At 32.3% G+C, this 23,567-nt stretch overlaps 1 protein-coding gene across 1 annotated transcript in view; it reads right to left on the minus strand.

The window, feature by feature from the left end:
* The window catches only part of LOC134685346 (atrial natriuretic peptide receptor 1-like), a 61,614-nt gene extending 46,086 nt beyond the window's left edge, over window positions 1–15,528 (minus strand). The window contains exons 1-9 of the mRNA XM_063545036.1: window positions 15,144–15,528; window positions 13,070–13,179; window positions 12,074–12,208; window positions 8,343–8,567; window positions 7,443–7,654; window positions 5,376–5,480; window positions 3,470–3,602; window positions 3,101–3,237; window positions 1,427–1,538 (exon numbers count right to left, since the gene is read on the minus strand). Coding sequence (XP_063401106.1) covers window positions 1,427–1,538; window positions 3,101–3,237; window positions 3,470–3,602; window positions 5,376–5,480; window positions 7,443–7,654; window positions 8,343–8,567; window positions 12,074–12,208; window positions 13,070–13,179; window positions 15,144–15,349 — 1,375 coding nt within the window. The 5' untranslated portion in view covers window positions 15,350–15,528. The remainder of the gene's footprint in view (window positions 1–1,426; window positions 1,539–3,100; window positions 3,238–3,469; window positions 3,603–5,375; window positions 5,481–7,442; window positions 7,655–8,342; window positions 8,568–12,073; window positions 12,209–13,069; window positions 13,180–15,143) is intronic.
* Window positions 15,529–23,567: the final 8,039 nt, after the last annotated feature.

The following is a 23,567-nucleotide window of genomic DNA, read 5'->3' on the forward strand; positions in this document are numbered from 1 at the left end:
AAATCAATTTAAGTGTGTACGCTATTTAAAATATAGAAATCTAAAAACATAAACCAATGCATTTCCCCTTAATTAATATGAGACAATTCTTAAAGTTTAATCTGCTTCAAATTATATTTCAAGCATGCAAAAAATTAAAGAATGACGCAAAAAACCGTTTTAGCAAAAATCTTGGAATAAGATGAACGTTACCTGTCAAGTCTTTCACATGATTCTACTCCATAATGTATCGCAATGATTACCTGTCGGTGACAATATTGATTGGTTGGTAGTTCATTGGAACTGTTTGCATATTTTATACTTCATTATTGATCGCCTTGGATTTTAATTTCAATTGTAAATTGTATTCTTTCCAACATTCTGTGTTTATTCTACCATAGCCAATAGGATAGTACTGACTCAGTTTTATCCTGAATATTTCGTTTTTTTTCCTCTTTTTTCATTTCTTTTTAACATTTTCTGCGAAATTTACAAATTCTCCATTTGATTAATAGTGCATAAAAAAAAACATACTTTTAATTTTCCATATATTAAAGCTTTAATTGTCACCGATACATGTCAATCAATTATTGATAAATTTTATTTCATCTGTCTTGAATAAAAGAGGAGCGAAAGATACCAAAAGGACAGTCAAACTCATAGATCGACTAAACTGACAACGCCATGGGTATCAAAATAAAGACAAACAGACAAATAATAGTACACAATAAAAAAAAACATAGAAAACTAAAGAATAATCAACAAGAACCCCACCTAAAACTGGTTGGGATCTCAGTTGTTCCACAGATCCTGCTCCAAATATAGCATGTTGAATAAAGGTTTTCTAAACTAAACTATTCGCTTGTTATCTCGTACAAAAGGCTTAGTTACCTCAGCTTAAATTAAAGTTTTTTTAATGCAAATTCAGACCTGAACTTTTATTTATGCGTTGGGTTTTTTCACAACCAGTTCTAAATAAATATACAGAAATATACAATCTTTATTAAACATAGCGTTTACATTTGGTTTGGTAATACTAGTAGTGCAATCGTATCAGTAAATCAAAGCACGGGAGCGCTGTAAAGGCAGTTTCAATCTTGTCTAATGTGTTTGTGAATTCCATGTTCACTCTTATGAAAATAAGAATTATACCTGTTTTGAGACGTTATAGATCAGTTTAACAAAAGACTTATGATAAACGCGTTTTAAAAATTATATATTTAAAGTCATTGAATAAAAAAGAATGTTATCAAGCCAAACATTAGCTTTTATTTTACTGATGTGTATGAGTCATTTGTGACGTTTTGACTACTTGCATGTCTTGTCTTGTATGTTCTTGTGATTCGGCAATTTGTTTAAGTTGTAAAGATGTTAATTAAAAAGATTGAAAACAGACACAAAATGCAAGGAAAAATGAAAGACACACGATGCATATACGAATACTAACTGTTATCAGTTGGACATAACTCATTGTAGAAACCACAAGGAGGAGTGTCAGGTGGTGTATATGTTCTACTGGTTAAACCATTTCCCCATCGTATGTCATCAACATCTGTTACCTGAAAATATAAATTAATTTCTTAAACTACACAGGTTTAAAAACGTGTCTTATCGCAATAAACCACTACTATTAAACATTAGCTCATTGAATGAAGATACATTTTAAATGTTGAAATATTCTGTGCCCTTTTTTAATATTTCTTATTTCGTTTTCTATACGTTGAATATCAAATTAAGAGGTTTCATTTTTTCTTGAATATCGAATTCTCTATGCCTCTATCAGAACGTTCTATATGTTTAATATTCAATATTCAAAAATTTCATAGTCTTCACCAAAAGGATTGCAGTGAATTATGATTCAGAGATCAGACCTATTAAAGGATATGGAAAAGGGTATATGGATTTATATATTCATCAAATAATTTTATTACATCATAGGACGTATTGTCAGTCATACGTGTGATTTTCATTCTTATTATCTACCTCTTGAATTAGATAAGTTAAGTTATTTGTTTTTTTGAAAAATAAGAGATATTGTTTACACGAATACAGTTTTAAATATATGACATTAATACTCGCAACACCAATTTCCTTAATAAATCAATGACAGTTACGTTATACGTGTAACATAGGGACAACATAAAAAATGTTGTATAAATGTCAATGAGACATCTACCTTGCATTGTCATTTTTATTTTCTCGATCGAATGGATCTTTTCTCATTTTGGCCATGAAATATATGTATTGGCTTTTAAAGGTCTGTAGTTATTATATGACCAGCGGAAATATATTGGAATTGGGGCAATGCGCGAGAGGCTTGGATATTACATCCTGAAGGTAAAGGTTTCTAATTTCCTCTTTTGATTGAAAATCATGGCTGCAGCGGTTTTAGTGTAAGCAGCCATAGATTTGTTGGAAATTTACGCATGGCCTGAGCTATAATTTCTAATTTAATCCTTAGCGTAAAATAGGATAGATTAACGAATATCACGAACAATGTGTAAATTAAAAACAACACATGTTTTGCTCCCATCAACTATTTCGATTTTGATAGGACAAATATGATCATTGAAAATCTGAAGCGAGGGAGGGTGTGTCTTGAGTGGATCTGTTCTAGTTTACCCCTTCTTAGAAAAATTTTAAAAAAAATTCTAATAAATCTGTAGCTAGCATATACTTTTTCTGAAATAACCGCTCGAAAAAAGGATGTTTTAATCTTTTAATTCTCAAACTCAATATTTTGCAACTTTTAATTTACATTTTTTCTGGTTAGCTACCGAATAATTTTCCGAGCTATTATTTTTTTTGTTAGAAATCAGAATAAGAATAAAGGTTCTGTAGGGTTTTAAGAATGCAATTTTTAACACAACGAAATCGGCAAAAATACCGAACTCCGAGGAAGATTTAAAACGGAAAGACCTTCATTAAATGGCAAAATCAAACGCATAAACGCATCAAACGAATGAATAACACTTGTCATATGTTCCTATTAAACTTACGCTTGGTACAAGCATTTTCACATTTAGAAAATGGTGGATTCTACCTTGTTTCGCTAGCTGAACCTCTCATTTGAATGCCAGTCGTATAAACATCAATTATGTTGACAATGAATCGCACTTACCGTTTCAATGGTTCCGTTAATTTTTGTGTAGTACAGATATGCAACCAGTGAAAACATCCCAGTTACGTTTAAATCGTAGATAGATAAATATGGGAAACGGTCAGCAAACTGAGTGAGGATGATCTCGCCTGATAAACCTATATAAGTAAACGACAAAGTATGTATGAAAATATATATTGCTGATGTTTTTTGCTTGACGTATAAATTAATTGTCATTGACCTTTATCGTGTTTCAGTTATCATCAAAGCATTCAATGACATGATCTAATCTTCACAGAAAACACATAACTTTTTTGCTATTCCTGCTTCAGTCATCACATAAACTTCTAGATAAAAGAATATACTCAGCCTATGCGGTTGAAAACAAACCTTGAAACGAAACATCGACTGCGGCATTCCTTATACTAGTTCCATTAACAGCAGTGGCATTACCGCCAGTCATATTTAGAGCTAAACCATACAGCATTACACAATCATGTAAATAGACCGAATATGAATCAGGCTGCAATAGAAACATAAAATTTTTAACTCATATAAATTATGATTTTGTAAATATAAAAAAGTAAATCACAAAAATACTAAACTCCGAGGAAAGTAGAAATCGAAAATCCCTAGTTAAATGCCAAAAGCTCAATAATTGTCATATTTCTGAAGTTGTACAGGCATTTTCTTGTGAAAAAAATAGTGGATTAAACCTTAGTTTGTAGCTAGTTAAACTTCTAACTTGAATATATCAGACTTTTTTATTAGTTGTTAGTGGCTTTGAACTAGCTGTCAGATAACTGCGATTACTCTCAGATCTGTTCATTGTGTCTTTTTGTGTCGGAATGTATAAGTACCCGGCCACGTCCACTTGTATTTTTTGTCTATCTGATGAGTTAAGCCTTTTTCAACTGATTTTTATAGTTCGTTCTTGTGTTGTACTGTAATACCACTGTCCCAGGTTAGGGGAGGGTTGGGATCCCGCTAACATGTTTAACCCCGCCACATTATTTATGTATGTGCCTGTCCCAAGTCATGAGCCTGTAATTCAGTGGTTGTCGTTTGTTTATGTGTTACATTTTTGTTTTTCGTTATTTTTTTTACATAAATAAGGCCGTCAGTTTTCTCGTTTGAATTGTTTTACATTGTCTAATCGGGGCCTTTTATAGCTGACTATGCGGTATGGGCTTTGCTCATTGTTGAAGGCCGTACGGTGACCTATAGTTGTTAATGTTTGTGTCATTTTGGTCTTTTGTGGAAAGTTGTTTCATTGGCAATCATACCACATCTTCTTTTTTTTTGTAGATGAAACGCGTTTTTGGCGTTACAAATCATGCTCTCTGTGATGAGTTTATTTGAAACATACTGCTGACTTTAAAAAGCTGCAGAAAACCAAAAACATAAAAGTCTTCAATCCTCTTAAATTCCGTCATTTATCAAACATTCTTATTATTTTGACTAGAGCTCTTTGATCGAGTCATGGGAAAAAGAATGCGCACGTTGTATACTGAATTAGATACATATACAGAAGATTTACAACAGTGTTGGATATTTGAAAATACTTTGAGCAAGTTTGAGTAAAATGCTAAATATTTGAAGGTTTACATAACGATATACATGATAAAAACACAAAGGAGCTTTTAACTTGATGAGTTTTTACTTCCCTCAAATTTTGTAATTTATCAATCTTTTTGAACGTTTGAATTGTGTGCCAGCGATGTTTCTCATGTTGAAGTTATGCGAAAGTAAAAGTTATTTGATCTCACATGATCTAACTAAATCTTGAATGACCCCGTCTTATTTTAGTATCTGTATTTTGATTTAATTGTTTACATACATTATACTATGGGTACTATTCAGTTTTTTATAACTGAAAAGCTGAAAATCTTTTTAAATAATCATCTCTACAAAGACTCGAGAATGGAAAAGGGGAAAATGTCATAAATTCAGAGACAAAACAAACGAGAACACAATATCTCAAGGCTACCAATGGGTCTTCAACGTAGCGAGAAAATCCCGCATCTTGAGTCAGGATTGATTTGGTCCCTAATTAATAGAAAGCAAACAAAATGAAGAATTCAAAAAGATGCGGACAAATAGTTGTGTCCATATATGAAGATGAATATTGGCATATTGGCGGGTATAATTATATTGACAAAATTAAGTCAAAATTAGCAACGTTCTTTTAAAATTCTACAATATGCTAAATTTCAATGCTATTTTTTACTGAGTTTTACAACCACTTGGTTGATTTCAATTTATGCTCATGTTTAATATATTTCAATAGTTTTACCTGCATTGCTTTCGGTATAGTGCTGTCATTACCGAAGAACATCTGTGCAGCAGACACAGCCTTCACTTGCCAATTCTGATCTGTTTTTGTTTCGCCCAATATGATCTAAAACATTCATTTATGACAACTAGTGATATTAAACAAACCAACCATCTTGCACTTAACCTTTCCTATTTTTTGCACTTTTAAAGATTAATTTGTTGACTAATGATACTATCAAAATGTATTCCGTTTTGAATTACTATGCGGTATGGATTTTGCTTATTGTTAAAGGTCGTATTGTGACTTATAGTTTTTTATTTAAATGTCATTTGATCTCATGTCGAGAGTTGTCTCATTGGCAACCATACCACATCTCCCTTTTTTACAGTGAGACATCTAAAACTGTAATATTTCATTTTTTAACAAACAAATTGGGTTTAAAATTCAGTAGACGATTGCAAATTCCTATTTGTCACAATATTTTGCTAAAATAAGCTAGTAAAATCAATTTGTTCAAAAGTACCAAAAGCAATGTTCTTTGAAAATTATCCTACTTGTTTATGACATAAACAAATACTTTTTTGTCGATTGCTCTTCCCAATACATTGTTGTTGTTATATATTTATTTTTCTTAACAAGCAATTCCTTCTTTTGTATCGTAGTCCCTATAAACTACCAAATGCTGATAAAATGAAAATATGCTGATACCCTGAAATTCAATTTGGAGATATATATTTGCAAATACGCATGACGGTAAAGGTGAGATAGCACACAATGATTCAAGTGACAAAGACGTGACGACAAATTGGATTTATAGTTGAACTCACTCAAAAAACTGATTTTGGCTAAATGAATTGCAAAAACAAAAGGGGAGTGATAGTAAAAGAATATTCACACTCATCAGTTGATGACAAATAATCAGCGACAATGCAATAAAATGATCAAACAACAGCGACATTACACACATTACAAAATAAAAAAAAATAAAGGCTAAGCAACACAAAACCACCAAAAATCGAGGATACTCCGGAGGGATAAGCAGATCATATTTCACATGTATACGTAGCAACCGTGGAATTGCTCGTGTGAGTACTTGATAATATTTCTTAATCGGATGTGTCACATTTGTATTAAATACAATCGAAACATTACGGTCGTCATTTTTCCATAAACAATTTTCGAAAGGATAACATCAAAGTCCTTTCTTGGGACCATTATTTTAACTGTAAACAAAACATTGAATTTTTAAAATGCTAAGGCTTTTTAAGCTCAGCTATAGATTACCTTATCTGTATTTGGACAAACATTTAGGATGTTTTGGTCCTCAGTGCTCTTCAACCTCGTACTTTATTTGGCCTTTTTAACATTTTTTTATTCGAGAGTTAATGATGAACATTTTGTAGACGAAACGCGTTACTGGCTTAAATATAAAGTTTCAATCCTGGTATCTACGGTGAGTTTATTTAATCCAATATTTTCCCTGAAAGCAGCAACGTTGTATCAAGAAAATATTTATTGTAAGCTCTGGAATATTGTATCAACTTTGTGATGTATAGCATAAGTAAAGGCGACGCTTTAATTGTGCTACATACAAATGAAAAGTTTACGATTGTGAAGCAGAAATTTGCATATTTGTCGAAAAGTTTTGTTTTGAACCGACCTTCATTGTCAATTTATAGACGTAAGTCAAGATATTAGGAAGACTTAAATGTTCCTTTTTATACCTTATTTCAAGTTCAATGAGAAAGATGCTTTGAATTATTAATTGAGAGGACATCACCTCTAAAATAATACGTGAAATTTAAAGATAATACAAGCTCCTCTTTAATCTGCCTTCGAAGCTCCTGTATTTTTTATATTTTTTTCATTTGTTGCTGATGGTGGCATATTTGATTTTAGTTGATCAAACGATGAATCAAAATTGTTGTCAAATTATCCTATTAGATGTTTGGTCTTTAAACGGAATTAAACTTTACCAGGAAACCATCAAAATACAATAAAATAAACTTGACTCAACGTCTTAACCTGCGGGAAATTATTTTAACCATGAAGATATTAGTTTACTGTTCTATAATATGTACCTACATACAACAGATTTTCAAATCCTCTTCTTGCAGCCTCGTCATTAGAATCATTTTTCTTCCAAAAATCAGTGCTTTGTAGATTTTTCATATCAGCTGGTGATGGTAAAGTAGTTTTCACATAGAAAAATTGATAATCTCCGCTAGACATTCCAAGTCTATCAGCGTGGACCATATACTTTCTCAGTTCCGAATCAGATACAACCAAAATAATAACTGTAATCAAATTTACAACAGATTAACATGCACAGTAGATAATCATAGGGCTATCTCTTCCAAACTACTTGCCTATGAATAAAGATGAAGAAATTCTCCCAAAAAATATCGGTTTTAAAAAGAATAGGAACCTTTATTTTCAAGAACTTTCAATCGCAAACAAGACAAATAAAATGAAAAATATCTGCTATGCACTGTTGAAATTATAGTCAGGACTTCATGATGTCAACATTTGTATAAGGACGTTTATCAACAATGATCAAAGTGTTATATGATAAACGAAGGACAATACATATTCTGTCAGGCGAAGTAGTAAACAATAAGTATTATGTTGACCAAACCAATCAGTACGTTTTAATTACATTCTTTTCTTTCAAAAAAAAGTTTAAAGCATAAATACTAATATTCAAATAAGCAATAAATATAAATTATTAATAGAATAATACAGTTGCATTGGAACTGCACGTTACGCGGTATGTTAGACGGTCTTTTTGAAGTGATGAATCAATTAATCGTTTGAAGTTTAAATATGAGTCTGTAAAATAGTAAATTATTATTTGAACTCTTTTATATTGCAAACTATTTTGTAACGCTTGGTTTTGGTAGACCACATTTAAAGCAATATATGTGTGTTTTGTTTTTGTTAAATGTTGGGACTTGACTTACACAAATCACTACTGGTACCTACTTCTGCCTTCATATTTGATAGCATTAAACATTTCATCCAGTGATGTTCCACTGATGTTGGGGCTGACCTGGCTGTAATGATGAACCAGATTAAAACCAATAACAGAGAAAGATTGTACGGCTGCTTCGAGTGAATTAGCATAAGCAATACTTTCTGGCGCTGCAGTCGATATCATGACCAAACGGAACCAGTTGAGTCCACTGAAAAACAATATGCCAATGCCACCTGCAAAACATGTGCAAATATATATTACAAATGGACGAATAAAGGCAACAGTATTATACCACTGTTCAATAGAAAATGTGATTTTTTTATAATAAAACTAACTTACAAATTAAATATCGAAGTATTGCAGAATACATATTTATACTCTGATATAGTTCTTTACGATGAAAAAATAGAGACAAAAGATACCAGATGCACAATCAAATTTAGGTCGAAAATAGACTTGACAACTCCATTGTCGAAAAAAGAAAAAAAAAACATACACAAATAATAATATTTAACACATTCATTAGGAATAAAACTTAGTGCATTGAAACTAAATATCTGCATAAAATGTTCAAACGAAAAAAAAATTGGGAATGTTTAAATTTAAATTTAAAAAACCACAGATACTGCAATAAAACTTATTGAATTGAAACTAAATATCTGCATTAATTGTTCAACCGAAAAAGAAATTTGGAATGTTTAAATTAAAAAAACAACAGATACTGCAATAAAACTTATTGCATTGAAACTAAATATCTGCATAATTTAAACGAAAAAGAATTAATACAAATTTTATACCACGACAATTCTTTGAGCAATGACTTGTTTAATAGGTAATAAGCCGCTTATAATCACAGACTTATCCCTTCAGCAAACTAATTTAGTCATTGATACGAACATCACATATTCTTTTCAAAGCTTACCATAATATCTTATTGATGATATGAAATATAGGTTAAATTCATGATAAACAAAGAATAACCTTCGTAAAACCGTGTAAGTATAAACACCATGAAAGCATTAATATTATACTTCCATGGTGAAACTAGAACTGTATCTTAATGCTCTACAGAATTGCTCAAATGTTAATCAAGAAAACAACATCGAATTATGTAAAGTCTAGTCGATATACATGAATCTTTATTTTAATTTCTATTAATTCAGAAATAAAACTTACAAAATACATTTCAAAACATTCAAAGAAAATTTATTAAACCATCAGTATTTTGCTTGGTATCATTCATTTTCGTTTTGGAGATAGCTATTGCAAGAGTACTTACTGTTTCGCTTGATTAATTTCCTTACTTTTATAAATAAGAACAATATTATCAACCGATTTAAAACCTAACAAGTACAACTAAATAGATGCAAGATCGCTTTTGTTGTTTTAACTTGATTTCTAAATTGAGAACATATTTTCCAGATTTTCGAACTACCGTTGCCTCTTGTTGAACAAAACCTACACTGTACAGATATTTTGAAGATATATTCTACATAAACGAGTCTATTTTTTTTAAATGTGCAATGGATCAGGTCAAGTTAATCTAGCTGTATTTGGAAGACCGATTGACTGAATTGTTAAATGTGTTACCTTCGTTAAATAAAGAATTTTATTATTATTATTATTATTTGGTCATAAAAAAGCCACTCAGATTCGAACAAACAATCATCTGAAAATTACATTATCAAGATGATTGATTTCTTGATGGACAACATATTTGTAACGTAAGCAGTTGAAAGACGCTAGCATTATCTTTAAACTTCTCGTTCTTCTATTAAGGTAATGTCCTCTCACTATAGTAGTAAAAGGTTTGTTGACTATATTGAAAATATCTATCCCATTGAACTTGAAATAAAAGAGATCAGTTACAATTAGAGGCAACAGTAGTATACCGCTGTTAAAAGTCATAAATCGATTAAGAGAAAACAAATCCGGGTAACAAACTAAAACCGTGGGAAAAACATCAACTTTAAGAGGAATACAAAGAAACAACAGAAACATTGAAGTTCACCAAAAAACATACAACAATGCAACATACATAGAAACTAATTATCAGATAACAAATTACATATTCCTGACTGACTTGGTACAGGTCATTTTAAGAAAACAAATGGGGGTTGAACCTGGTATTGAGGCTAGCTAAACCTCGCGCATTATACCGATGTTAGATATACCGCTAAAAAGACAAAATTACATGACAGGAGTTCAGTACAAATAAATTGAGATCACTCAGGACAGGAAAGTACATAAATGAATAATATAAAAGTGCATTTCGACATGTTAACTACAGAAGAACAACGGATACCTCAAATTAATTGAGGACAGAACAGCAAAAGACACAAAACAATTTTCGATCAGAATTACAAATAAAACATCTTAACTAAATACGTGGACGCTGGATGGACAAATACCGAAACACCTCTCATAGAAATGCGAATTCACACAGCAAAACATTCATATCCGGTATTTACAAGACCAGACGACGTAAATGGTAAACAACAATCTAAGACGTGGTAAACATGTCCTTAGTTAGTTTAGACACAGACACTTCGTATAGATAAAAAAAAATCATGATAGTGTCCGTAAAGAGTTTTAATCTTCCCTCCTCATAGCTATGTTAGAGCAGTTTCTGCGTCAGGAGAACACTCCTGTATATGAAGTCGGTATAGTGTGCAATAGAGATATTATTTCAGCTTTATAATTGCGAGTTTTCCATTTCTATTTAGAAACATTTCAGCATCAGCGTGTGTATATTGTAAAGTATATATCTCCCAGTTAATATGATAGCCTCCATTTCCTATCATGATTTCCTCTGTATAGGTGCTTACATGGATGCTTTTAAACACGAGTTGGTGGATAGTTATGAATTATTTGTTTCATGACGACGGATATGATCAAAAATATAACAGTTCGTCCTCTCTTCCTCGAATATAACAGTTCGTCCTCTCTTCCTCGAATATAACAGTTCGTCCTCTCTTTCTCGAATATAACAGTTCGTCCTCTCTTCCTCGAATATAACAGTTCGTCCTCTCTTCCTCGAATATAACAGTTCGTCCTCTCTTTCTCGAATATAACAGTTCGTCCTCTCTTCCTCGAATATAACAGTTCGTCCTCTCTTCCTCGAATATAACAGTTCGTCCTCTCTTTCTCGAATATAACAGTTCGTCCTCTCTTCCTCGAATATAACAGTTCGTCCTCTCTTCCTCGAATTTGACATTCCGATGTTCGTCCTCTCTTCCTCGAATTTGACATTCCGATGTTCGTCCTCTCTTCCTCGAATTTGACATTCCGATTTTATACTTATCACCTGGTTTGTATTCACATGTGTAGCATGATTTATTTACTCGTTCTTTTTAATGAGTTCGTGTTGCTGAGTTTTTAGTGTTCTTTGTTGGGTTTAATTCCCTATTGTTTGGGGTTTTTTTTTTCTTGTTGTTATTTTTAAAGTCAGCATGACAATGTCAGTTTGATTTTGCTATGTGATATTTTTTGGTAACCTTCCATTTGTCTAATGATTTCGAGTAACTGTTTCAACTCTGCCAATCTATATGTGCCTTTCTCAAGAAAGGAATCTTGTCAGTGGATGACTGTGTCAAATGTTAATATTCATTTTAATTTTTGGTGAAAATGGCAGATCGTTGATAGTCTTTTTAAACTCAAATTTTCCGCCATCAAGTTTTAGAGCAATATTTGGAATAAAGAAGATGGATATGAATGAATCAATCTTAATCAAATTTACCTAGTTGAGAGAGCGGATAAATAACACGGACTAGGGTGGTCACTTTAGTTTTATCATCCAGGCTTTCTTCGTTTGCTAACCAACTAAACACTGGTATATCTCTGTAGGAGGCTAGTTCGGCAATAGGTATCATTGCTGGAATATTCAATTTGAAGAGTTAATTCAAATATCTTTAAAAAAAGTAATTATAGAAAAACATGGCATTTCTCGCAACTCCTCGACTTTTCCTGAACATTAATGCACTTTTGATATTTCATGAGTAAATTGTGAATTTACAAGATTAAATGGCAATAAATAATAGTAGTAAATAACCAATGTGGTGAATATTTTTCGAATTGAATTAAGAAAAACACCATTCGAATACAAAATATTTCTAAATTATCTTTGTTGATCTATAATCAACATTTATCATTAATCTATATAGATTCAGAAAGTATTTCTACGCTTATATTAATGCGAACATTGCGAAAGTTTCACAATAAATAATAAAACTGGCATTTATAATTTTTACTAGTAAGTTTGTCTCATAATTTTTGTATAATGCATTAATAAGGTATCACATATTTCCCAGAGGACAAGTATTTGCATTAATTCCTCAACTTAAAGTCCCTAAAATATTTCAACTCAAGTTAAAGCATGCGACAGATTATATTATAAGATGTTTTATGTGAAAGTATTTTCTATTTGTGTCTTGATGGATTTGTTGAAACCAATAACAATGGAAGTGTAATTTTACTTTTATATCGATAACAAATTATTAACTGTTGCTAGTCAAATTTCATAACTTTCTCCTATGAAAGTTCCTCTTTCCACCATTATTTATTTATTATTCTATTTTGAGTTTTATAGACTGTTGTCTTTTCGTCGTTATTCGTTTTTGTGCCATGCCATATCGGTTTCTCTTCGATTTTTGAGTTTTGAATATCACTTTTCTATGTAGTCCGTCTCCTTTTTTATCCATCTACTATGTGCCGTGTTTTTTAGCTAACATTTTACCTTCTGTACATGGTGGTCCTACAATGACGTCAACATGGTGATGTACGAGATAATCAGTCAGGATTCCAATACTCTGTTTGCTGTTACATCCGGAGTCCAGATAGGTCACACTTAAAAATGCATCAAAACTTATGAATAAGATTATTTCGGGGAAGATGTAAAATAAAACATATTCTTTTCAGCTACACCTAATTGACAAAAATATGCCATTTGTAGAATTCTTAATGTGTATCACAATATTTGGCTTTTGCGTGAATTGCAATTTGGAGTTTAGTATGGCGTTCATTATCACTGAACTAGTATATATATTTGTTTAGGGGTCAGCTGAAGGACGCCTTCAGATGCGGGAATTTCTCGCTGCATTGAAGGCCTGTTGGTTACCTTCTGCTGTTGTCTGTTATTTGGTCGGGTTGTTGTCTCTTTGACACATTCCCCATTTCCATTCTCAATTTTATGTAGATTTTTCAGTCAGGGATGACATGATCTATTTATAAGATTTAATTGGCTTGGAATTAGTTTCAGTAATTGCAGGAAGTCTAATATCGGTGATATGTGTCATTTGTTTTACCTTAGTTGTTTTTCTTCCTTATGCTCGTTTGGGTAAAGATAATTGGTTCGATGGTGTGCTAACAAACATGTTTAACCCATCCAAATTCTCTGTGTGTATGTCCCAAGTCAGGAGCCTGCAGTTCGGTGGTTTTTTGTTCGTCTAAGACTCTCATATTTGTTTTTCGTAAATTATTTTGTCATAAATAAGGTTGATTATTTTCTATTTTGAATTGTTTCACATTTTGTCATAAGAGTTTTCTCATTGCTGAAGGCCGTATACTGACCTTTGATTGATTATATCCATTTCATTGGAGTTGTGGTGGATAATTGTCTCATTGGCAATTCGTAATACAGGGCTGTTTCCCATTCTTGATAAAACAACGTTAACAGGTTCTCTTTATTGTCTTTGTTTCATTTTTTTGGGAGATGATTAATAAAAATATGTTGGTTTTTTTTAAGTTTAATATTCCTCTCGACTAAAACAGAATGCCTTCTTACGACTGCAGCGTCGGAGTTATTCCAAAGTATCATACAGACGCTTCCAGTTAGGCATTAAGGTAGATTGATGGTATACCGCCATCTTGGATTGTACAATCGCAGTACAAAATCGGTCTAGTTATTTGCCTAAATCTGCAAATTTAGAAACAAATTTGCAATTCAATAGTTAGACTGCTTTTTCTATTTGAAGAAAACCTGTAAAATAATCGTATTATACAAAATATTTTAAAAAATATAATTTTTTGGGGTTTTAAAGTCATTTTTTTCAAATGAGCTATTTAAGGGGAGATAACTCTTTTAGTACAAAATTTATACTGGTCTAATAGGGAAATTTTTTATTTTCACTTGTAGCAAGAAAACAAGTTCGGTGACACCATGTTTTCTTTTTATTTTCTTAAAACATATTATGAAACCTTTCTTCTTACAATTTATTTCAAAATTCTATCTCATAGAATTTTTTTTATGCACATTAACGTGTTTTTTCATGAACAAACTAACCAAATTTTGGCAATTTTCAACGACTCATTGCTTGAAAAATAGCACGGTGACCCATACTTTTTATTAAATTTTTGAAAAGAGCATAGTAAAGTCTTCATTTTGGCAAATTATAAAAAAATTCTGTCTCAAAAAATATATACTGTTGATCTACCTTAAAATAACCAAATGTACGCACCCTCTCCGCAAAGATCAAATTGTCGCACGGGGAGGCAGGTCACTACTTTAAAACAAAACTTCGAAACGTCACCTTAGCAAAGGGTAAGGATAAAAAAAAATCCAGTACTCGTTCAAGCTTGTGTGGTTTTTCATAATTGCGGTGACGTAAAAAACATTTTTAATGCGACTAAAAAAAGTTCCTTCAGATAAAATAATCATCGTTTTTTGTAATTTGCAGACTTTTACTTTTATAAGTTTAAGAACCAAACACATTGTAATAAAGTTCATTGGACATTTTAATTTTAATACAAAAAATATGTCGACTGACTTGTCAATTAATTTTTTCTATGACACAATTACGACATTGAATTACCTTATTGAATTATTTGGTAGTATCCCTTGGTCATAGATCTTCTGTAAAGCCAGTGACAATGCTGGCAGTGATGTAGAAGCATTGACTAGAAGACTGGACCCAGGTATTAGACTATATGGTGCCATCCATACCAATTGTGTGGTGTTTATTATAGGCAGTCCAATACAAATGAATAAAAGACTTAAAAATAATCCGTTAATCACCATGTTTTGTGCTCTCCTTACATATTTTCAAATTATCAATATATATATAGGTATGTGCTAATATAATTATCACATTTTTCTCTTTAGCACTTCACAATATGTATGTTTCAATCACTCAAATGTGAAATCTTATTCGGAAACAATAACACTGGAAAAAAAACACTATGATCCTAAAGTTGCAGCAGATATTTCTCAATTTTCACAAAGTATATATATTTCAATCAGCCAAATGTAAAATCTTATTCAGAAACAATAACACTGAAAAAAACGTCATGCAAAGACGCAATAGATTTTTTTCTCAATTTTCACATTTACTCGATTAAGCAGCAGATAAAATATTAGGATATCCACTGTCATGATTTTTATTAAGTATCATTAACTAACATAAATTTTCCGTAAATTTTCATCAGGATAATTATGATCTCTAATCATAAAGAGTATCTCCAATGGACATAAATAATATCCCCGTAATCATAATTGTTAATTTCCAAATCTGACTTCTTTGTTAATCACCAATCTCAATGATGGATCAGTAATGAAAACATTTTACGTAAATGATTTTCCTGTTCAAATAGACTTATTTAAATGTAAACAATCGTACAGGGAACAAACAACCAAAAACACATTCCAACAAATTGTTAAAGTCAACATTGTCATTTGATCTCTATAGCATAAGCACTTAATCTCTTAGTCAATTTTAAAGTTGTGTTCTTACAGAAATCTAACTAATTACTATATTAACCTAGTAAAATCTAGAGTGGTAATATAACATCAATTCTGAAGATTTCAACAATTTCAATATACCATGGCTGTTTACTGGTATAACATCAAACTAAATATTACATAATATACTCAAACAAGTTTACATGTATTAAAATGGTTGCATAAGTACCATGAAAAAGGAATGATAAAGGAAAAGTTACTGCGATCCATTGAATCGCAAAGAGAACAATTTGTCTTTTTTCAGATTTGAAGTGAAATCCATAAAATTACAACATTTTAATTACGCATAGATAATCATGATAATTCGTTATTTGTGCAAAATTTTCTAATTAGATCTTGTATAATTTAATCTGTAATAGGAATATTTTTTTTTATTTTTTTTGGTATATATATAGTGGCCAGAACAGACTTTTGATGGAAAATTTTGAAGCACAGCATAATTTATATCATGTTTGGTTAATTTGTCTTCAAATGTGAGATAATATGGTTTCTAAAACGCACTCCTGTATGTGATTTAAAATCAATTAGTATGACGAAATTGGTAAATATTTCATGTGATTCCTTATCTAGTTACAAGTCTTGGTTTAATCATTTTTAAATATATTTTTTTTTTCTATTTTAAAATAGGGGACAGGTTTTCTTTCCTTTGGTTCCAATACTAAGAACGTAAAGATTTTGTTTGTCGATATTTTTTCTTCAGTTTTATACTTGAAGAGCATAAAGTAATATATATATATAGGATAAGTTGAGACTACGCCTAGTAAATGTGAAAACAACTGAATGACATCTAGAGGTCAAAGTACTGTCAAGTATTGTCAATGTGGGTCGTTACTGTTCATAGTCTCCACTTGACTTTAAGCAAACAACAATCAATCAACCTTAATCATTTTATGTAAATTAACACTATCAGTCACATTCACAATTTGTTTCTGAATACACACGACTATTTTGTACAACTTCAGTTGTTAGTTTCATCCCTTGTATAAAACCTTTTAAGGACTCTAATTAATATTTAGATTTTTTAAAGGGGCACTAGCTGTCAAATTCATGTTCACCGATTTGACTCAAATTCTCATATTTTATTGATAACAATGTAAAACATTTATCCATATCATAAAAAGTCTAAAATAAACAATACATAGGATTGGACTCCAGAATATGTAACTTCGTTTCGTGTATATTCTAGTATAGACGCCATCTTATTAACTTTCGAGTTAACCTCCGGAGACCTCCGATGGTTATATAAGCGATATAAACATAAATATAGATATACAGAGAAACCAACTCGTGCATTTAGATTTTTCTAGGTCTGTTAAATTTTATATATTATTTACCAGTATACGAATGATATTGTGGATCGAATCAGTCAGTCAAATGATTTACCTTTGTTCTACTTTCAATGATGCAAGTGAATAATTCATCATCAATGATTCAAAGCTTATTTTGACAAAATTGAAAGAAAAAAAAATTGAACAAAAAATCACATTTTAAATTTTTATATATCTCGTAGCTAGTACCCCTTTTTATCAAAAAAAAGACGACAGCTTTTTCGTCCTTCTTGTCCCCGATTAACATTTTTTTTTAATTCTGTTTAATATACAACTAAACGCGATTTGATATTTTCAATTATGCTTTGGGACAAATCTAGGGGGAAAAGCGAGTCAACACTTTATCCATAAAGTTTAATATACAAAGAATTAAGCTTATTTTTTTCCCATCAAGACAAGAATATTTGATCAATATTCAAATCATAAATTATACGAGGCTGACAATAAGAACATTGATAAAGATGGGGACGGGAAGGGGTCACTAGACATTTTCTTTTACAGTCACATTTGAGCAAGGACAAGATTGATAACAGAATAGATGTTGACTTTGCACATTTGATGTATTTTCGAGTTTTCCATTATTGTAGTGGTATTTTTGTCTCCTTGTAGCGTTGCTCAACGTCCACATTGCGCTTTAGATTAAAACAAGACAATATGTTATGAAAATAGATAAGAAAGAGAATCTCGATATGAAATTATTTCATAAGTTATTTATTATGTAAGGAACATTATGATGTAACATTTTATGAATGAAAGGCGAACTGATAAACGTCATTCAAGGCTTCCACTAAAGTACACAATAATGTACTATTGGATTTCCGTCAACACATGTGATATCTTATCTATGCTTCCTATACTTTATTTAATGTTGTTGAAACTTTTGTTGTGTGTTCATTTTTATAACATATAAACACAACAGGTCCTATACTTTATTTGCTGTTAATGCGACTTTTGCTGTGTTTACAATTTTATTTACATTTTAACAAAACAAACTATATTTTACTTGAATGAAATAAGGGAGCTACCATTTGATTTTTATGGGGGGGAGAGGGGGGGGGGCTAGGATGAAATTTGAAAAAAATAGGCAGGACAGGAGTTTTTAGTAAAAAGAAAGGCAGGATGAGACACTTGCAAAAAAAAAAGTCAGGATGACAATTTATGTAAAAAAAGTCAGGATAAACTATAAAAAAAAAAAGCAGGACCGGATAGAGTGAAAAATAAAAAGGCAGGACAGAGATTACAACTTAAAAAAATCCCCCCCCCCCCCCCCATAAAAAATCAAATGGTAGCTCCCTAACGATCCAGCAATGGAATTGAACTTAAAAGAAGCACTTTATTCTTTTCAGATACTGATGATTAACTCTGTTTTTCTAACAGTCAGATTGATATATTTATACTGGTCAACAAAAGAAACGATACAAGACTTTTTTCAAATTAAAGATAAAGTTTTCCATTCAATGGACCAATATTGAAGGTAGTAATACTTAATCATTATGGAAATATAAATCCGTTAAATTTTTTTTATTTTGTTTTCCTTTCGTGACGTTTTTTCGCGATTTTTTGTTTTTTACAAAATTTACATAAAACGACAATTTTAAAAAAAGAAGTTCCAAATAATGATGCCAACCTCTTATTTAAAGGTAAAGACAGTGTTTGCCATCAAGTTGTTTTTAAAAATCATATAGTTTCTTCGTTTATTTGTTAAGCAAAGTTTGTCCCCACGAGAAATCGTTAAAATGTATACATTATCAACTGATTTACCATAGACAGTATGTGTAAAGTGATATTCAAAAAGCGGTTACAATCGTAAAACTTATCCGAAAGGTTTCAAATTTACTGTGTGTTGTTTTCATTTCTAAAGCATTGATTTGAGACGAAAATAAAAAAAAATTTTTTTGCATTTTTTGAGATTTCAAAAAACACTTTTTTCCCAAATTTTTGAAAAAAACAACATTTCAACCCATTACTTACAACATGAACATTACTTGATTAGCATATTGAATATTTTTAAACAAATTTGAAATTTTATTTAGAACTTAGAAAATTATGTGTCGATTTTTTATTCAACTTTCCGCAAAACTAATTGCACCCTACGATCGTTTACACTGAATTTAGATGCTTTCCGACAAGTTTTGATTTTCGTTATCACATGTGAATACATAATTTTGCAAATGAAAGCTTTTTAAAATAGTGTATCTCTTTTTTTTTTATATTTAATACTTTTTGATAAATTTTATTTCAAAGTCGTGTATCGTTTCTTTTGTTGACTAGTATATATATATATAACTCGTCTAAACATCAACCCAACAATGTCAGATCTAAGAAATAATTCTTTCATGCCATGCTCTTTGCTCATTTTAACATGGGTAGGCATTATATTTGTTAATATCTTAATACCGAGTGTTAGCGAGGTATTAAATGTTTACAAATATAATGTCTACCCATGTTAAAATGAGCATAGAGCATGGCATGATAGAATAATTTCGATTCTAATAGGAATATTTTGAACTATGTACTTCGAAGCGGACCTATAGTGTAACGTGTAACCAGGCGTTTATATCCAAAACGTCCGTTCCAGTCAATACTTGGATCCAAGTTGTCCACAAAAAATACGGTAATGCTAAAAACTACAACTATCTAAATTATGCACATTGAACTAAAATATACACACTGACTCTTTGTCGAAATAAAGTAACAACAGACAAATATATATACAAATATAATTCAATAAACCAGCCTGTCCTCAAGATGGGACGATGTGTCACTTATAGACAGTATAGCTGGTACAGCTTGTCCTCCGAATGGGACAGTCTGTCAATACAAAACAGAGAGGTCTGATACAACTTGTCCTCCGAGTGGGACAACCTGTCACTATCAGACAGTGCGGTCTGGAACAACTTGTCCTCCGTGTGGGACAACCTGTCACTACCAGACAGTACGGGCTGGTACAGCTTGTCCTCCGAGTGGGACAGTCTGCTATGTCGATCCTGTCAACGTGTACGTCCACTCTGTACCCAGTACGAAGTGTCCTCTGAATATCAAGGCTCTTCTAGCACTTAATATATATCCGACGTACGCTCAGTTGATGGATGACAGCTCATCGACAGCCAACCGACAGCCTCGAGTGTCGTTTCTCATTCTCTTATATACCAGTGGTCGATACCACTATTTCCCTGATAGGGGTGTTCTCTATATGTTCCCGATACCGAACACAAGAGTACCTCTCAAACACCCCCCATACCGATGGACCCAACCACTGACTCTCCCGCCAAACGTCCAAATCTACACAACGCTTCCTTATACATGAAATAAGCATATCTTCAACAAGATTATCTATGTTTGTTACCTTAACAACCAATAAACATTACATAACCCACGCCTCAATCTACATGCGTCCCGCATGATTAATTTAAAATTACAAAATTTAATTCAACAAAATTTATACAGATAATCCGAAATTTACTTATTTACATTATCAGCAATACAAGTTGGTTTCTTACTATCGTGACGACCATTATCCTCTAATCTCCACGAGACACGTTTCCTTTTCATTGGGCGTTTTCTCCTAGTACACTGATTGCAACCAGCAACATACATCCTAACGTCAGATTGCAAACCAGGCCAATAGAAAGACTGACGTATTTTTTCTATAGTTTTATGTATACCTAGGTGACTTGCACACTTTGTCTCATGACAGCATTGTAAAACTTGCTTACGCTCCGACATAGGAATTACCGCTTGTAATTTCACAATATTCCGTTCCCCGTCAACGTGGCGTCTAACTACTACGTCATCATGGACCTCTAAACAACCAAACTGACTCCATAATGACCTTATAGAGTATCCTTTACCTGATACCTCATTGTACTGTGGCCTTTGACCCTCTGTCAACCACCGCTTAACAAGTTTAAGGTCCGAGTCATTTGACTGTAACTCATTTAAAGTCAAGTTTTTACCCATGTCTGGCATCTGACTTGTAACTAGGTTTACCTGACTTTGTTCTCTCTTAGAACAGTCACGGTCCGTTTTTGACTGTGTGTCTGATGTTAACCGGCAAGATTTTTTACGAACATCAATATTCCTAATTTTGGTACCTTGAACACATAGGGGGACCTTGACGTTATCGATGTGTAATACGTTAGCAGACACGTCAATCAAACACTTATTTTTCTTCATAAAGTCTAAACCTAGAATTCCTTCGACTTGTAGGTTAGTTACAACAGCCTCTGAAGTAAGCTTCTCTTGACCAAAATCAAGTGTAAAATTACCTTTTCCCCGAGGGCTTAAATACTTGTCACTGACGGACTTTATCTGTGACCTAGTTTTACTCAAATGCGGCCTACATAAGTCAGGAATTGAATCATATACTCTTGTAGAAACTAAAGTAAGTGTAGCTCCAGTATCAACCACAAATTTGACTGGTACACCTTGAATGCTCAGCTCAACAAACATTCCTGCATTCTCTGATGCTGTAACAACAACAGCGCCTTTGTCATTATACTTAACCTCAGACTTCAGTGTCTTGACCGTACCGTCCGTATATGTTCCGTTATTATCTGTTTCCCGAGTACTAAGTATCTGAATATTATTGGGACAATTTCTTGCAAAGTGTCCTATTTCTTCACAACTAAAACAAGGACCACCCATGTTACCTTTACTTTGTAAGTTATTTATCTTTCTCCGTGGTTGGAACTTTCTTTGGGACTTTAAATCTTTAATCTCTTTTGTTAAGGATTGTATACTATTTTCAATTGTCTGCATCCACGTCGTCATTTGTTCCATAGATACAGCCGTATCAGGACTAGTAGGTGCTTCTGTCCGTTCGTCACTAGTAGTCCGTCATAAGTGACCTATACTTTCTATTGCTCTACTCTCAGCTTTGTTATATGCTTCAAGTTCAACTGCCAACCGTATAGCATCGTTAAGACCTTTTGGACGAGACTGTTTAATTCTCAATCTCATTTCAGAGTCTACTAACGCATCTATAAATTGTTCTTTGGCGAGCGTGTCTCTTAATTCTAACGGAGCAGTCGGGTATGCCAGATTAGAAAGTCTTCGAACTGACTGACCTAACCCCGGCAAAGTGTCACTTGCTTTTTGTCGATATTCCTTGAATTGTACACGATACAGTTCAGTTTGACAAGATGGAGCAAAGCGTTCCTCCAATGCATATACTAGGTCTGAAAATATTTGTCTCTTTTCCTTTGGTAAATCACCAAGGACTGCTTGAGCCTTTCCAACCAGTGACACGGCCAAGTACAAACCTTTCTGGTATTCAGACCACATATTAACAAGTGTACACATCTCAAAGTGTGCTAAGTAATCTATCCAAGGAGTATTGCCATCATATTTTGAAGGTTTGATTTTCAAATCATTCGAACCAGAGCAAACAGTATGAGCAGTACTTTGATTTTTCGTTAATTCCTGCTTATGATTGAAATATCTATCTTTATCTTTAACAACCATTGGACGTACACCCTGCTCTTTAGGTGTAGATGATATAAAACCTTGTCCATGTTGTATTGTGCTTTCACTAAGAGACTGTATTTGTCTACTTATTTCTGCAATCTGATCGTCAATATTTGACATATTTATTACAGTACAGTGTAATCAAAATAATACAATTTTTATTAAATTATACACTCGTGTTACAACTCAGCCGTGACTAATAACTATGCCTCACGGTTGATCCGCTTTAATCTTTCAAATCAATACTGAAAACACATTAAATGACGACCAATCAATCCAAAAATTAATTGATAGACAACTTGAATCCCAACCGCTAGCCACCAAATATGTAACGTGTAACCAGGCGTTTATATCCAAAACGTCCGTTCCAGTCAATACTTGGATCCAAGTTGTCCACAAAAAATACGGTAATGCTAAAAACTACAACTATCTAAATTATGCACATTGAACTAAAATATACACACTGACTCTTTGTCGAAATAAAGTAACAACAGACAAATATATATACAAATATAATTCAATAAACCAGCCTGTCCTCAAGATGGAACGATGTGTCACTTATAGACAGTATAGCTGGTACAGCTTGTCCTCCGAATGGGACAGTCTGTCAATACAAAACAGAGAGGTCTGATACAACTTGTCCTCCGAGTGGGACAACCTGTCACTATCAGACAGTGCGGTCTGGAACAACTTGTCCTCCG

This window comes from Mytilus trossulus, chromosome 9 (genome assembly GCF_036588685.1).
Source record: "Mytilus trossulus isolate FHL-02 chromosome 9, PNRI_Mtr1.1.1.hap1, whole genome shotgun sequence".
Taxonomy (NCBI): Eukaryota; Metazoa; Mollusca; class Bivalvia; order Mytilida; family Mytilidae; genus Mytilus; species Mytilus trossulus.